At 40.6% G+C, this 18,613-nt stretch overlaps 1 protein-coding gene across 3 annotated transcripts in view; it reads right to left on the bottom strand.

The window, feature by feature from the left end:
- Nucleotides 1–18,613, bottom strand: part of CTNNBIP1 (catenin beta interacting protein 1) — a 63,901-nt gene that overhangs the window by 27,751 nt on the left and 17,537 nt on the right. The window contains exons 2-4 of one of the 3 annotated variants that reach the window (XM_073316971.1): nucleotides 9,140–9,235; nucleotides 2,460–2,581; nucleotides 522–612 (exon numbers count right to left, since the gene is read on the bottom strand). In XM_073316971.1, the coding sequence (XP_073173072.1) occupies nucleotides 522–612; nucleotides 2,460–2,555 (187 nt within the window). In that variant the 5' untranslated portion in view covers nucleotides 2,556–2,581; nucleotides 9,140–9,235. Of the gene's footprint in view, nucleotides 1–521; nucleotides 613–2,459; nucleotides 2,582–6,357; nucleotides 6,491–9,139; nucleotides 9,236–18,613 lie in introns of those variants that run through there. The other 2 variants (XM_073316970.1, XM_073316972.1) reach the window with 2 other exon arrangements.

Raw genomic sequence — 18,613 nt, 5'->3', positions numbered from 1 at the left:
GACAGCAAAGATCATTCAGCTTTTGCCTCTTCAGAGAATGAAGATGCACCAAATTATGACAATGGCCAGTTTTCTGTGGGCTGCAAACCCTTCTGCAGTTCTTATCAATTCAAGTGACGTCTCCCTTATTTGAGACAAAGTCAGATCACTTATCTAGCCATTGACAGAGAGACATGGAGAGACAGATGCATGCTCTTTCTGATGGTCAATCATTGTATCTGAATTAAGGTTTCCTTTTTGTTCAACATGTACAACATCCAAAAATATGCATCAGACCAAAATGCCTCAGGAACAGCATTAGCTGGAAATGAGTTAAAACTAGTTTCAGGTACTATACCTCCCCTCTATAAAGTAGTTTTGCCAATTGGGGTGTGGGGGTGTCAGGGGGGACTTAGTCATTTTTCTCTTTTTAAAGACATTTTTTTCTTTCCAGTGTTGCTGTGTGAAAGCCCTTTTCAAACAGGAAAAACTGCTGTACAGATTGAAAGCACTGGTAAATCTTCCCCTTTGCTGGTACTCACCCTGATCAATAGAGTGCTGAGGAAGCTGGCTAAGTTGGCTATTCACTACACCTGCATACGTCCGCAAGAATTCCTCTTCACTGGCAGTCAACTGGGAAATGTGCAAAAAATGAAAGGATGAATAGCAGGAAACAGACTATTGACAAATACCAGTGCCTTCTCCATATCAGTCCATGTACAATTTTAATTCATTTAAAGCATCTAACTCCAATTGGACCCAACTCCTTCCTTGCTACCATATTCTGATTTTTCAGACTCTTACACTTCAAAAGCAAAGAGTACAATCCCACAACCCATACTCACTTGAAAAGTGAACTATCACAAGGATGGATGGAGTGACTTTTCCTTTCCTCTACGTCTTCAGATTTATATCCTCACTGCGCAAACCTAATTGAGGTTAATTGTACAGTATACCTGAAGGTATTTTCTGACCTCTAATATGAGTACCCTACTACTGCTGATGACATGCAAGATGGAAAGAACTTAACTTGAACATTAGAGCCCACAGCAAATTTGTGGTGCTGCTCTTAGAAGGGACTGCTTTTTATTTGTTAACTGAGTGAATTGTACATAGAAATCAGTGGGACCCAATCAATACAGAATCCCACAATCCAGATCTTTTTTTTAAATCAGACCCACTTCATCTACAATTTTTAATTTTACAAATACTATATGAATTCCCTAAAAAATTATGAAAACTATAAACCTATTTATACAAACTTGGGTGCATGAGCCATGTCTATATTCACAGCAGCCCTGCTCTTCTAGTGCTAGAATCAGTGATCTCTACATGCACTTAGACCTTGGGTCAGTTAGCAGTACCCCTAGAATCTCATCCAATCCCAGCTCATATAATGCCATAGAGCAACAGTGGCCGATGCACGAATCCATCCACTTGCAGATTGGCTTCAGAGCTACCATCAATAATTACTTCCTTTAATTTTCTAGTTTATTACAGTATTTAGAAAACTTGGTGTGTACAAAAAAAAGACAGCAAAAGTTCAGGCCCGATTTCAACCACTGCACACTTCACAATTTATTTTTGGCCTAAGCTTCATCTCTGGATAAATCAACAGTGGCCAAAACAATTTGGCAAAAAAACAGACCATCCCCTGCCCATGCCAATTAACGTTATTTCAGAAATAAAAGAAAGTTAGGGCTTGTCTACATGGTGCTTTATTCCCCACTAGAGAAGTGTCACTTTTAGTCTGTGATATGCCAGTGCAGAGTAATTGGCCTGTATGGACCCTGCCCTGCTGCTGTGCACTACAAGTTCCCTAGTGTGCATTAATGTAGTCCCATTTCAAACAGTACTACATTAACTCGCACTAGGGAAACTTTTTGTGCACACCAACAGGATCCACATAGGCCAGTTAGTGAACAAAATGCTAGTTCACACTAAAATGAACACCCCTCTGGTTCGAGCTAAAGCACCATGTAGACAAGCCCTCATGCACTGAAGGCCACTGTGGCCTGCTCAAATTTAAATCGACATAGCTACGATACTCGGAGTGTGAAAAGTCCACACCTTGAGCAGCCTAGCTATGCTGACCTAATGCTCTAAGTCGATGCAGCCACACTGATGGAAGAATGCTTCTGTTGACCTAGCAGCCATTGCTCAGATAGGCATTGTTCCTACAATGATGAAAAACCCCTTCTGCTGCTATAAACTGTGTCTCCACTAGGGGGTTATGCTGGCATAGTTACAATGCCATAGCTATGCTGCTGTACTCCCTGTACTATAGGCATGACCAAAATGTGTGCTGCAAGAGTGAATTCCAGAGCAAGTGGCCCCTCCACACATCTTAAAAGAATTTGACGGCGTTTAACCCTGGCGACAGGGAATGGGAACATCCCAGTTGGCCACAAATTCCATGACAGGGTGGAAGAAGGTGGCGGTTAAGTTCTGATACTTTTTCAGAACTCCATTAAACTTACATTTGATCCCATCTTCCTAAGCATGAGCAGAACTCTCACTTTCTGTTGGATGTACATCTCCTCCGGACTCTTCCCGGGGACGCCCTCACGGTTCATTCCCCTCCTCCCAGCTCCTGGGACTCCTGCAGATGTAACAAAACCAGAATGAAGTGAACTGATAGTTATGGTTTGATATGCATAACTGGAGAGTTCTATTTCCAAAACACCTATTTTTCACCATAGGTCAAAATACTTCATAAGTTGGTTTGACAACTAGGCTGGGATGGTTTGGTAATCTAACTTCTGACAGGCAGGAAGAGGCCCAAGTCATTCCATTGTAAAAAGCAAACCAGACAGTGGATTTGGAAAATAAACCCATCACAAATCTGGCAGCAGGAGCTGGCTGAGCAGAGTTTGCACCCCCATAATACTTGCACCACTGACTGTGGTTGGGGAAGGGCACAGAGTAGCTAGGTATCCCCTCACACCAAGTATGTGGGATTAAATTATACGGGCAGAGATACCATGATAGAAAAAAGCTCATCTACTGACCTCATGACTGAGGGCAAGGAAGCGTTTTATGGAAATAGCAGTTGGAGATTTACATCCAGTGTGTGTGTGCTCACAGTAGCCCTCCATTTTGTTGCAGGAGTAGGTGGAAATTGCTTAAATTCCATAATCTGGCATTTTTATCAACCCACAGACTAAATGTTTTCAATTATAATCCACAACTACTATGAATACACACACTGCATGTCAGTTCATTCAGAGTCAAGGTTCAGTAAATTCTTAACTACAAGATGTTCTGAAAATTAAGATGCTTCACACAATATTCACTCACAAAATAGACTAGGAAACTAACAGCTACTGTGCACCAGCTCCAGACCTGTGCACCACAGAAACTTAATCCCCTCCAGGGAATTCCTTCATGGAAATGCAAGCCTGGTATTGCTCCACACTGCATATCTAGCAGACGTCCTCAGTCCTACCTTCCGCAGTTAGTTTTCACGCTCCAAATTCAGCCCTGTGCTGAGTTGTCAGCCTTATGATTCCTGGCAGGTTTCAGTAATCCAGGGAACACATCAAACTCATCAAGGCACTACTGCTAAAGACTTTGGAGCACCAGGTTTAGACAAGCTTTTTTATTTATTTATTTATTTTAAGCAAGTCAGACTTCTCCTATTCTCCTTGATTATAACTTTTAAAGAGGAAAAGTAATTAGGACATGGAAAGAGTTCAGGTTACATATTGGCATTCCTGGATGACTCAGTAATTATTGGTTTCAGAGTAACAGCCATGTTAGTCTGTATTCGCAAAAAGAAAAGGAGTACTTGTGGCACCTTAGAGACTAACCAATTTATTTGAGCATAAGCTTTCGTGAGCTACAGCTCACTTCATTGGAGTGAGTTTGTGGGGGGGGGGGGGTGAGAAGACCTGGATTTATGCTGGAAATGGCCCACCTTGATTTTCATACACATTGTAAGGAGAGTGGTCACTTTGGATAAGCTATTACCAGCAGGGGAGTGAGTTTGTGTGTGTGGTTTTTGGAAGAGGGGGGGGTGGTGAGAAAACCTGGATTTGTGCTGGAAATGGCCCACCTTGATTATCATACACATTGGAAAGAGAGTGGTCACTTTGGATAAGCTATTACCAGCAGGAGAGTGAGTTTGTGTGTGTGGTTTTTGGAAGGCGGGGGAGGGTGAGAAAACCTGGATTTGTGCTGGAAATGGCCCAACTTGATTATCATACACATTGTAAGGAGAGTGATCACTTTAGATAAGCTATTACCAGCAGGAGAGTGGGGTGGGAGGAGGTATTGTTTCATGGTCTCTGTGTATATAATGTCTTCTGCAGTTTCCACAGTATGCATCCGATGAAGTGAGCTGTAGCTCACGAAAGCTTATGCTCAAATAAATTGGTTAGTCTCTAAGGTGCCACAAGTACTCCTTTTCTTTCAGTAATTACTCAAACTTAAGCAGTAGCTGTAACAGAGAAACCTCACCACCCACTTTATTTCAGTACTGCCAAGGTGCTAGTAAAATGCAGGCCTGATATTTAGCTAAAATTTCACCAACACTACTTGAAAAAGTTCCCAGTGGGAGGTTCTGCATTGTGCTAATTTTGATGTAGATGGCTATGTTTGACAGCCAGTAACTGGTAAATATGCAATCTTGACTTCGTTTATAATGGAGTCAACAGATGCTTTCGGAGAGTGCAGAAAAACAAACACAATCCAATAACATAAAAAAATTATAATTTCTTCTCTTAAAAAGGTAGAATAGTTTTTCCACTAAAAATGTGAGTAACTTTATAGTGAAATGCCACACATTCCACTGTTCTGAACTGTGAAAAGAAAGTGAGCAATGGAGACTAAATAAGCATGTGATGAGACAGGCAACAATCTAATTAAAGCATTTATACTAATTAACCGATCCATATGACACTGTGAAAAAAGTGTGCAAGTAGTTCTGAATCACTCTCCACTGCATAACAGTGCAAAGAGGTGATTTTAACACTAGTGAAAGGCGCTGGATTGGCAGCCAAGGAGATTCAATCCTATTTATCCTGTGAAAAAGCAGATAGCAGCAGCACAAGTTTCTCCCACTTTATCCCACCTAGATGCCTAATCTGGATGGACAGTTATCTGCAGTGTGCATCAAAGCACTGCACAGGTAAGGTTTGTACTACAAGACCCATAATGGGCTTCACACAGTCTTCTGCTCTTCATACTTCTAGAACTCGAAGAGCCTCACCTTGAAATTTTTTTGCCCCATTCCTTTCGCCTTCATTTTGTATTTATGGTTGGAAAGCTCTATTAAAAGGAAGGGTTTTGCAGAGAGTTGAAGTTGTAGAATAGCATGAGCATTGCACTGCTGTGTGGGTGAGCCAGCTGACACTCATTTTTGCTGTCTCAGCTTCTCCAAACTACACAAGTCAGTCATACTGTAAGGCCACAGGAGCTAACAGCAGTGCAGCTGAGCAATGGCACAAATTAAGAATCAACATACCTGCTGCCTAACTAATAAATTCAAGCCATTCGGATTCAGTTACAAGTAATAAATAAATAAATAAATGACAGAAATGCAATAATTTGCGGACTGGAAAGCCCACCTGCTATAATCATAGGAGAGACCACAATACTTGATCCTACAAACTAACATGATTTTGAAACAAGTCTGATCTTCACATCATTGATCTTAAAAAGTACAGATATCGGATATCTTTGGAAATTCATGGATGACATCTTAACTGGCTAGGATGAGATCCAGAACCAAATGCCATCTTAACTGCTGTACCTTTATATTAATTCACTTTTTAAAAAACATTCTGGAAACATGTCACACACCCACATTTCTTTTCTCTGCTCCGGTTACTGATTTTGGACCCTTTTTGTAAAAGGCTTTATTCTGCACTTTGACATTTGAACCACTCAGATTCTCAGCAGGTTAGATTTCAGAATATTGTGCTTGGCTTTATGGATGCTACGTTACTTTAAAGGGCTATCAAACACCCATCTACCAGTGCAGCAAGTACAGGAACAAGCATCAATAGATTGACTGGTTCAGAATCCAGAGACCTAATGTGGGTCAGTAGTTTGAGAAGAGAAAAACAAGCAAGACCTTCAAAGGATCAACATGGGGCCAATTTCATTCACTTCATATACCAATAACCTGGAAGAAGACGACAGAGCAAGCTTGTAGCATGTCAGCACAGAAAGAGGCTTCATCTCCCCAGGTTATCAAGTGTCCCTTCATAATCTGAACCCATGAATGGGTAAATCAGATGTTTCACTGGGGGAGAAAGCAAGAAATCTTCCAAAAATTAAAGGAGTTTAATCTCCCCACAAAAGCCAAAAAATGCCAACAAATGCTAACACTCAAGCATATTAAATTTGTAGAAAATTACATAAATTATCTACCAGTAGGTGGCACCATAGACAAACATCAGGGAGATGCCACTTCTGCCCCACTCTCCCACCTAGAGAAATCCCCCACACTTCAGTTTATCTTTAACCGTGGAAGGGTGACAACTCCTCTTTACTTTACCCCAACCTGAGAGAGGACAAAGGAAACAAAACAGGGAGAAAAAATAGAATAGGATGAAAAGGAACAGGAAGAAGATTGAGGGAAATGAGGAGAAAAACATACTAAGATCAAGGACGAAAACCAAAAGAATTGTTAGGAATACACCATTTCAAACGTCTAAATTTAGAATTCAAACAAACATTCTATACGTTTAAAGACAAGGAGTACTTGTGGCACCTTAGAGACTAACCAATTTATTTGAGCATAAGCTTTCGTGAACTACAGCTCACTTCATCGGATTGAAAGCTTATGCTCAAATAAATTGGTTAGTCTCTAAGGTGCCACAAGTACTCCTTTTCTTTTTGCGAATACAGACTAACATGGCTGTTACTCTGAAACCATTCTATACGTTTGAAGCAGAGAAATTGAGATGGTTTGATATTAAGGATTAAAAAGAAGTGTAGCAAAAACACTTCCAACCCAATGCCATAAATGAGTTTTCCTGTTCACAAGTGGTTGTGCTGGAGTAATTATAAACAATCACACCCCAAGTTTTAAGACTCCCAAAATTCAGAACTGAATCAAAGGTAAACAATCTAACAGTGTTATCTCTAGATTTGTTCTGCACTTGAGAGACCATTTACACAGTAGAGCATGTCACTTAACTTGCCTCAAACGGTAAAAAAAAATATATAGAATTTAAAAAGCATCAAAAGTGATAAAAGGGAAAAACTAAACAGAGCCTGGTTTAGCAACAAATAAGCATGGGGGAGAATGGTGCCAGAACACAATATCCATTTTATCTAAGCCAAGAGAGGAATTGTTTGAGGTGAACCACGAGGGCATGTTGAAGAGTCATGGGATGAAACTGAGCAAAGGAAAATTTAAGCTGAGTATCAAAAACAATTCCTTAACAGTGATATCTATTAGGCCATGACAACACTGAGAAAAAAAGATGCATTTTTACAAGACAGGTAATGTTGTAAAAGTCTAGTGTAGGCAGGACACTAGGATTTTACCTTGATGTAGTTGGCTAAGACACCTAAATTAGAATTTTACAAAATGTTAGCTCTCATGTTATTCATTGGTCTTCAATGGACTGATTTTCTGTGGAAAGGCAAGTTTGGGACTCCATAACTGAACTTCTACTAAAGAAATTTCAGCAATTCGGTTAGTCCAATATTTTAGATATTAGCCCTCTTAGGTTTTTTTTTTTTATGTTCATAAAGTAATTGTGTGGTTGTTCTTTTAAATAAAAAATAAGCTATTTCTCTAGTAGTACAACTGACTTTATATTTAACAATAGGAAGCAATTCTGACTCTGCCTAACAACCCTGCCTGGATGAATCTTAACTACAGCCATACCTAACACTTTCCATTGTAAGACCCTTTTTTCAGTTGCTTATAGGTCTGTAAAATTTTAGACATTCATGCCAAAGTCTTCCATGCCAGCTATTTGCCTAAGTCTGATTCATTTTTTTTTTTTAAGTATCAGCTAAAATTGTTGAGCCATTTCCAAGAATGAGGTTAAAAGAAAATATGTTGTTTTGCCTATTAAAATTCTTACAACTGTTTCATCAAGAAGTTGTAGTGCCTCCAAGCATTGGAGCAGTGACTTGAAATTTGGCAGGGGATTGCCCATAGCGTTAGGGGTATGTGCCTTTTGTTGTCCCCATGAAATCTGGCCAAACTTGGACCAAGTTATAAGCTCCTAAAAATCACAGCGTGCAAATGCTCAGAGCGGCTTGTTAAGAGTTTGGCAGCTAAGTTTTCTTAAGATTTTTGTCTTCACTGAGCATGCTCCATCCCCACACAGCTCTTAGGCATCAACCAAATTGCGCAAGCACTACTCCACCCCCTCTACCCAGAGTAATAAAGTATTCTCCATTCTAGGGCTGCAGGGGCTGAGCAGATTTTTTCCTGGATCTGTTCCCTCCTGGCTGCTAGGGCCTGCTTTGGTGCTGGGCACTGGAACTAAGACCAGGAAGACAGTCACTGTGCTCTCTTCCCTGTCCACCCTCCCCAGCTGCTGCCCATGCAGTGTGGTGAAGGAAGAAGCTGCCTGACTTGAATGCAGGAAAATTAGAAACAAAAGGGAAACAGAGCAAGAGCTAGAAAGGTAGGGGGTACGCACGTTCACAGGAGCAGAGAGTTTATAACAACTAGATTTCAGAGTCGCAGCCATGTTAGTCTGTAGTCGCAAAAAGAAAAGGAGTACTTGTGGCACCTTAGAGACTATTTCATCGGATGAAGTGAGCTGTAGCTCACGAAAGCTTATGCTCAAATAAATTGGTTAGTCTGTAAGGTGTCACAAGTACTCCTTTTCTTTTTATAACTAGAGCACACTCCCCTTAAAAGCCCGGAATCAAACCCATGTTTCCCAAGTCAGGATTCCTTTGCTTTCTAATAAATAAGTTGTGAATCCAACTGGCCATCTGTGTCTCATCTTATTCTAGTGGCTGGTCTAAAGTGAATAACAGCTTTTTACAACCATCAGTTATTCTGTTAGCTCAAGTGGCAGACAGGCAGAGGGCTGTGCTGTGGGTCTAAAGATCCCAAACTTACTCATGAACCATGTGAGAGTCAATAGGGTTCAACATGATGGAATTCTGCCCCTCACCCCAGGTTCCCTTTTTAAAGATGTAAGCATATTACATACAACACAATACAACTTACCTGCTTCTAAAAAAAATAAACCACACAGGATTAGATAACCCAAGCGCTCAGTCCTGATTAATGATCACAACTGGGAAAAAGTGAGATGAAAGTACCCTGTGAAGATAAAATATTAAAGAGAAATATATAAACTGAAAAACAGAAAGACAATTAAATTTTTTTTCAGCGTCTTATACCACTGCATCTAGCCAACATTTGTAAAACTGAAGACAAGCTACGTGAAGCAGAAATCTGTATAATACTGCTTATATACTTATTTCAGTAAGCGATTAAGGATAAAAATGAATCACTAAGTACATTCCTGGTGATCAGGATACACTTAAGTCTTGTTTTCTTGGGGAGTTGGGGGAGGTTTCAACCCAAGACCCGTCTCTTTGAACAAGCCAGTAACACTGCAGCAGAATAACCAGGTGTAACCTCCTCTGGGTAAAAACAAGCATGATTCATCACTTAAAAATTCAAGGTGGGGTAGAAAATATAGTGCTTATGGCCAAAATTTATGTTTTCAATTATGCATATGGCATTTGAATGATTAAAAATGCTTGCTTCTTTTGCAGCGTAATTAATGTTTCAAAAAGAAACTTTAAACATTGGCTTGTCACATATGGATTACATTATTTGATTGATCAAGATGTGGGTATTTCTAAACCTATTTTATAATTACCATTAGGAACTAGAGGTTGAGTAGGTTCCCTAAGCGACAATCGCTGGTCACCAGAGTTCAAACACATCAGGGCTAGCTCAAGTGAGATTACTGGTCATCGAACCTTTCACATAATATGGCAAAACAGTGTGAACAGCTTCTGTTCAGGACAGCTCCACAACTTGAAGCATCTCAATCATCATTACCATACAAAGGGCCAGGTTTTAATTCAAACCCTCTGATTAGAAGAGCCAATTTGTACACACCTGCACTACCCACTGAAATGAAACCTCCAGCATGGAGACCAGGGTTCTTGGTTAAGTGTAGAGATACACACTTGTTATTTTCAATCAGGAGGTGAAGGCAAAATTGGAGTAGCTCAGAGTTTCTCCCTGTCAGTGCCCTGCACCATTCCATGCTGGGAGAGGGTTACGCCTGGAATGCCTGAGATCTCCTGAACAATTACACCAACTTTGTCCAAGAGAGACCAGGGCTGCAATAACTGCAAGCTTCACCCACAGCACTCTACAGTGGCCCCTCCTAGGAAGAGCTATACCAACTGCTTTAAAAGACATTCATTGCGCCTCTCCAGAAGAGAAAAAATGTCTGTTATGAAAGGACTATTTAAGCCTTACCTTTCTCCTTCACTCATTAGTTCCCACTTTTCTAACCCCCTAAAATGCAATACAGCCCAATGACCGATCACCTACAGCACTGACAACAGAACCATTTACAGTAACTAATTGCTCTTTTCATTTTTATAGACTTCAAAGGCATCACACCCTCCATCATTACATACACATGGAACTGTGGGAACTCCTTCCTTCAAAAAAAGATGAAAGCACAGGAACTAACCACTTCTGAAGTGCACTAATTTCTATTAACAGCCAACAATAGCACTCTCACACTTACCATTAAAATGCCAGACCCTTCCAAAAAGCTATAAGTAATGGCAATCTGTCTATGCATATAAGCTCCATTTATCAAATAATCCATTATCAAGTAACTCAGAGAAAAGACATACAACATTTTCCTGGCCAGGAAAATGTTGTATCTCACAAACTACAAATCCCACCTGAACTTAACTGCAGATTGGAATTTGGTCTGGATAAAAATTACAGCACAGTTAGACAGAAGAGTTTAACCATGGAGACCAGCTTTCAGAACAAGTGTACTCAGAAGCAGCAGCACTGTGCAAGCGATGCAATCCTGGTTAGTTCCATTTTTCCACTCCCCACAGGGGTTCTCAAACTTTGTTGCACCCTGAACGCCTTCTGGCAACAAAAATTACTACATGATCCCAGGAGAGGGGACAAAAGGCTGAGCCTGCTGTCCCCACCACCCTGGGCGGGGGAGCAGAGGAGCCAAAGCCGAAACCCAAGGTGCACCAGGTGGGGGGGGAGGGGGGTCCAAAGTTTAAACCCAAAGGCTTCAGTCCCAAGTAGGGGGCCTGTAGCCTCCATGCAGGATTGAAGCTGAATCCCTGAAGCCCTTGAGCTTCAGCCCCAGACGGTGGGGCTCAGGCTTCGGCCCGAGGCAGTGGGATTCAGGCTTCGGTCCCTAGTAAGTCTAATGCCAGCCCTGGTGACCCCATTTAAATGGGGTCCTGACCCACAGACTGAGAACCGCTGAGCTAGAAAGGCTGGGGTAAGTACTCTGTAAATAATCACTACTTCTGCTACAAAGGGCACAGGGTAACTGGAATAAACAAACTGGGATTTCACTGTCCTTTAAGAGGTGGGGTGAAGACACTAAGTCCCAAGACGTCCACTGACTGGTCCAAGATCACATAGCAACTCATGGTAGAGCCACAAATAGAACCAAGATACCCTAAGTCCCTGCTCTAACCACTGGGCAATGCTGCCTCTCACATTTTTTAAACTAAGAATCCCGAATGTTCATCTTTAATGGACCCTAAGAAATATGATCTAAAAATATTCTGCAACAGGATATTTTGGGGGTGGGAGGGAAGATGACAACTGAGGTCCAAAATATGAGAGAACACGCTCAGCAAAACAGCTGAGGAACAGCTGAGCTACCATCAGGGCACGTAGCTTTGCTCACCATCTTAAATGTCCCAGTAGATCCATCTGCTCCACAATGATCTATCCCAGGGGCATTCTTGAGGTTGGGTAATTATCTGGTTCAATTAAGAATACTAGCTCAGAACTATGCTATTTTACGTTTTTTGTGGGAGTTGTGGGTCAGCAGACGTGCAGACTAGGAAAGGTCAGAAGGCTGTGCATTTTGCTCAAAGTCCATTCTAATTACTTGACCCTATGGGTAGGTCTATAATCATATGACAACTGCTTCAGTTAACAGATTACATACTGTGGGGGTTCATCTAGGTTCATCCCCCTCCACAGAAGCATCTCTGCGATTTCACAGGTACTGAAAACAGCTGTTCAGAGCTTCTCTTGCCAGTCAACATCACTTTTAAGGCAAGCTTCTAATTTCTCTTTGGCTGAAAGATCTATCCAAAGCCTCATTCTTACTTTATGCTACTGCAGGTGTGGATAAGAGTAACCAAATGCATTGAATTTCATTGCCGATAGAATGTGGAAGAGCATACAGCCATTTTTCTGGTTTACACTCAAAATTCCTCTACCCCCAAGCTTACTCATATGTTTCCAAAAAGACTTAACAGTTAAGGTTATGCTGGGCCTTTTATTCTACACTTCATGTCTGACAGATTCCACAATGCAGAGTTCAGGTTGGTTAGCAGGACCAGATGACAGAATGGAAACTCTTCCCATGCCAACATTTTCTAGGCATCTGGAATTCATCCCATCCCTTTATTGTCCTCTCCAGAGGACAGTTCTCTATCAAATAATGCCACTTTCATAAAGTGCTTTACACCCATAAATCTCAAGTGATTTTCCACACAGGTGAGCAATTTGTTTTACAGTTAGTAAAACAAAAGTAAAGCAAAATGATGCACCTGAGGTCACAGCCCAAGTCCACAGCAGAACTGGAAATAGTACCAATTGTCTCGCTCACACCCTATTAGCTGGATCATAATACTTCCCAGTAAATAAAGCTAGATCAAATAAAGTTTTCAACTGAACAACAAAATCACACTGGTTGAAAGGAGAAACACATTTTAAACCAGAAAAACATTAGCAATATCACTGAATTATGACAACATAATAAAAACTGCAAATTGAAATCAGGAGTCTGAGATATTATCCACCAGGTTGCAGCATCTTGGGAGTTTAGTAGCAGTGCTGATACTTTATCAGCATCAAAAACACACACACCAACAATAAGTTCACACCCCACTAATCACAATTAAACTTTGGTCACTGCACTTCTGGACCCGAATATTTATTGGTTAAACACAGTAGCTTAGTTTGCTTTTCTTATTTTTGCCAGATATTTTCATACCACACATCAAAAACAGTACTCTGTAAAGTTAATATTTTAAGCAGGGTTTCCAACATCTCTTCGGAAGACATGCAGACAGATAAACATGGACTGTGTCGTATATTGTACCACAGGAGTCCTGATGTCTAATCAAACTTAACTGGGGACTAGGCAGCTCAAAGGATTGAATGGGATAAAGATAGATTTGGAAGGATTAATATCTAATTAGTGGGGGTAATTGCCCATATCCCCCTTCACCCCAAAAGCAAAGGAAAAAAATAGAAAACATTCTAAACTATTTTGGGGGTGGAAAGGTTAATAAGGGGGGATTGTTTTCTGTATACAAAATGTGATGAAAATCAAATCTACACTTCTTAATCAGTTATTGTTCTTGACTGCTTTTTATTAAAATGATATCTTCAACAAAATATTTTTCCCTGCTAGTGAAATAATAAATATAAAAATGTACAAGATAATTGAAAATTGTCTTTTTCAATTAATTTCACAAAGATAAAAATCTAAACCTTCCAAGCCTAGATTGAGCCTTTGACATCTAGGTTAGAACTGAATCCAGAGTTATATGAAATCACAGCGAGGACCTGACATGTTCGCTGGCCTACGTGAAGTTAGACTGGATTCTCAACCCAGTTCCTAGTGATCAAGTGTCCACATCCCAGAAATGACCGCCACTGAAATCCTCAGTAGCAGTCACAGCTGAGGTGCCAAGAACTGGATGGGCCATCAAGAATGAACTGCCTTGTCACACCTGGAGGTGTTCTCTCTAGGTCAGGGTGAGAGGCTCCCAAGGCAAATGGAAAAACTTTCATTTCCAATGCCCATGTTGTATCTACTCTGTGGCTAAACAAAGGTCTTCATTCTCCAATGCCATCAGCCAGTACCTCTTACAAGAAGGAAACTAAGTCCAATTATTTCAATAGCAATTTTAGTCTGAAACACAGTGAACACTTTCACAAAGCTGTGCATCTAATTTCTTCTGGAAAGCATAAAGCTTGTTTGACACTCGCAGGGAGTGACAGTTACTTCTCATTTATTTTTAATATGATGCACAAAACAGAATAATAAACGAGGAAGATCTGAAGGCTACATCTAAGGCCGCCTGCACAGTTTTGCCAAAGCAACAGTTTCAAGCTTGAAAATGTTCTCACCCTCTCCCAAATGGCAAATAAAGTTGACCAGTGGACAAATGCATAACTGCCCTTCACTTCAGTACTACATTCCTCATTCTGCCTGAAGTACAGAGTGAATACATGAGGCAGAGTGAGGATCACAGGAACGCTTTCTGTCCTGCAAGGCCCAACATGTACACTGGGCAGAGCAGAGGCAGCCTGCCATCCAAGTTCTGATCCCTCCTGTCTCCATACCAAACCAATCTATGTGCATGTGCTGTCTCTGTCCCAAGAGAAAGAAAAAAGTACCTTCCTCAACCACCCAAAGAGGGGAAGAAAGTGACAGAGTAAAGCTACTGGACCCAGTCTAGCAGCCTGTAAATTTGAGGTGGGAGTGAGCAGGACCGAACTGAAGTCTTGACTATAGAGGGTGCACCTAAACAGTAAAAAGTTACTATCCTTCTTAAGCAGTATCACTGAGATGCTAATGTAGACTGGAATTAGGCATTGTTAACTACCATGTAAAGAAACCCCTCTCTGCAATTATAAAGATATCTTTACTATCTACACTAGTGATCCCATGGTTGCTATCACTAGCAGATCTACAGTAGTGAAAATACAACGTTTTCAGAATTTGCTAGCGTAGGAACAGCTAATAAAAAAAAGGAGACCCTATCCTGGAAGTACAGGGAAGAAATTAAACATTACAGTCGCTCGTTCACTTCCAAATGCAAGGGAGGCCAAAAAGGAGCCATGGAAAGCAGCAAATACTGGCTCCACAACATGCTCTCCCTCCTAGCAACACCACAGAACCTTTTCTGCTGGAGCTCCATGAGAGTTACGCCATACTGGTTTTGGGGGCTAAAACAGGAGCAACAGGTGGGGGAGCAACTGTTCTCCATAGCATGCTCCTGCTTGGAAGGACAGTATACTGCAGCAAGCAGCATTAACTCCCTTTTGTTGCTGGTGCTCCACAGAGTGGAGACGGAAGGCAGTCAATTGCAGAGTAACTCCTGAAGCCCCTGTGCTACTCAGAAGCAAGTCTTTGATCCTGAGTTGTTGGGGGAGAAGGGAAGAATCAGGCTGCCCAGACACAAACTTAGTTTATTAAAATATTTTTTTCATCTCTAAACCTACAAGAACAACCCCTCAGGTAAAGTGAATCTTGCCACTGAGAGTGGTCTTGCCTCAAATTAAAGAGCAATTACAAGAGTTACTGAAAGCTTTTCCTTTGTATCATGATTCCGTCAACTCTGCCCATTCTACCTCAAAATTCAGAGTGGGGTAGGGAAGTCATTCTCATCACAAACCCTGGAGGGTGCTTCTCTACTGGGTAATATCACATGCAGGGTTCAAGAGCATTCTGGTTCTGTCTTCAGTAACACTATAGTTCTGTGTCACAAACAGGTACGTTAATAAACAGCTACTTTGTATCCAAGAAAAGAATCAAAACTACTACCCTCCAATTCATTTCTAGGTTCTGCATGAAAGTGACACCCAACTAAAACCCACAAAATTTTAGATTGAAAAGCATATTTGTTTTTAATACAAATCTTAATAGAAGTCTAAGGTTCTTTTTTCCCCCATTCTTCTTTCAGAGAAGTATTCCAATGCAATGATGTATATCCAAACACCAACATTGTACTTATGCATAAGAGTAAAAGTTTGTTCAATTTCACTATTAGAATAGTGCAGGCTGACCAAAAGGCAAGGAGTAAACTGCCCACAAAAATAATGGTCTAAAGTAAGTTTTACCTGTTCAGTTTTAATAATGTAAAGTATTAATGTCAGTCATATGGGAATCTCTAAAACTTAAAGAAAAGGAGTACTTGTGGCACCTTAGAGACTAACCAATTTATTTGAGCATAAGCTTTCGTGAGCTACAGCTCACTTCATCTGTTACTCTGAAACCTCTGAAACTTAAGTTGTAGATTCACAGTTTCCTTTAGATGGTTGCATTTTTCCAATAGTTTCCAACAAATAAAAACCCAAAGGGAGCTTGTTCAGTTACAAAAAGTATTTTTCTCTTCGATCCTTGCTGGATCTATATGAAGACATCTTTCAATCTAATGACCTAAATTAAAGTAAGAGGACAATAAAAGTTCAAATGACGAGGTATCTTCAACAAACCTCGCTTCCGCAGGTTTCACATGAATTATGCAAATATAAGTTACCAACCAACATGAAGTCCCTTTAACCTTTGCTCCACTCTCTCAGACAGATAAACACCTACAAGATCTCTATCAAGCACACTTAAAACTACAATACCCACCTGCTGAAGTGAAAAAACAGATTGACAGAGCCAGAAGAGTACCCAGAAGTCACCTACTACAGGACAGGCCCAACGAAGAAAATAACAGAATGACACTAGCCATCACCTTCAGCCCCCAACTAAAACCTCTCCAGCGCATCATCAATGATCTACAACCTATCATGAAGGACGACCCATCACTCTCACAGATCTTGGGAGACAGACCAGTCCTCGCTTACAGACAGCTCCCCAACCTGAAGCAAATACTCACCAGCAACCACACACCACAAAACAAAAACACTAACCCAGGAACCTATCCTTGCAACAAAGCCCGATGCCAACTCTGTCCACGTATTTATTCAAGTGACACCATCATAGGACCTAATCACATTAGCCACGCCATCAGGGGCTTCTTCACGTGCACGTCTACCAATGTGATATATGCTATCATGTGCCAGCAATGCCCATCTGCCATGTACGTTGGCCAAACCGGACAGTCTCTACACAAAAGAATAAATGGACACAAATCTGACATCAGGAATAACAACATTCAAAAACCGGTAGGAGAACACTTCAACCTCTCTGGCCACTCAGTAAAAGATTTAAGGGTGGACATTTTGCAACAGAAAAGCTTCAAAAACAGACTCCAATGAGAAACTGCTGAGCTTGAATTAATATGCAAACTAGATACCATTAACTTGGGTTTGAACGGAGACTGGGAGTGGCTGGGTTATTACACATATTGAATCTATTTCCTTAAGTTTCAGAGTAGCAGCCGTGTTAGTCTGTATTCGCAAAAAGAAAAGAAGTACTTGTGGCACCTCAGAGACCAATTTATTTGAGCATAAGCTTTCATGAGTCTCTAAGGTGCCACAAGTACTCCTTTTCTATTTCCTTAAGTTAAGTATCCTCACACCTTCTTGTCAACTGTCTAAATGGGCCATCTTGATTATCACTACAAAAGTTTTTTTCTCCTGCTGATAATAGCTCATCTTAACTAATTAGCCTCTCACACTTTGTATGGTAACTTCCAACTTATCTGTATATCTATATCACTATAAAAAGAACAGGAGGACTTGTGGCACCTTAGAGACTAACAAATTTATTTGAGCATAAGCTTTTGAGAGCTACAGCTACACTTCATTGTCTGATGATGTAGGCATACATAAACCATGTTTTGGATTAGATTTTTAGAATATCACACTAACAACATATGAAGTAGAGTATCTTGTATGCCTCATAAAGGTAAATGAGACAGCATATATTTTTAGATAATTCTTTTTTTTTTTAAGGCAACTTTTAATTCCAGAAAAAGTACTCAGCCTTGTTGTGCCTTAAAGTTACAACATTACATATCTGAAATGATATTCAAATCTCTCTACAAGTTTGATAACGTCCCTAATTTAAAATGTTTTTTAAAACCTTTAGCGAAAGCTTATTTTCATACACATTCAAAACAAAATATTCACATTTAGGAGCAAATCTACACTTAAAATGCTGCATCGGCGCATCTGCACTGCTGTAGCTCTTTAACGAAGACGCTCTATGCCCACGAGTGAGAGCTCTCCTGTCGGATTAGTTAATCTACCTCCCCAATTAGTGGTAGCTACATCTATCAGAGAAGCTGTCCTTTAAACATAGTGCTGTCTACACTTTGGCAGTGTAGGGGAGGGGTAGCTCACTGGTTTGAGCACTGGCCTGCTCAACTCAGGGTTGAGAGTTCAATCCTTGAGGGGGCCATTTAGGGATCTGGGGCAAAAAAATAAAAAAAGGGGATTGGTCTTGCTTCGAGCAGGGGGTTGGACTAGTTGACCTTCTGAGATCCCTTCCAACCCTGATATCCTATGATTCTGTTGGAATAATTATGTCGCTCAGGGGTGTGGATTTTTCACATCCCTGAGAAACGCAGTTATAGGTCTGTAATGTACACCAGACCTAAACCACATTTACCTCTTAAAAGATAACCAACTGAAAAAAAAAAAACATAACTGAAAAAGATGCAAGAAAGACTATAGAATCCTAGAGTCACCAAACCAATGCAATTCTGAAGAAATAATATAAAATAGAAGACATTACTGTAGTCAAGC

Source organism: Lepidochelys kempii, chromosome 18 (genome assembly GCF_965140265.1).
Source record: "Lepidochelys kempii isolate rLepKem1 chromosome 18, rLepKem1.hap2, whole genome shotgun sequence".
Classification (NCBI taxonomy): Eukaryota; Metazoa; Chordata; order Testudines; family Cheloniidae; genus Lepidochelys; species Lepidochelys kempii.
This window is presented reverse-complemented; position numbering and strand designations above follow the sequence as displayed.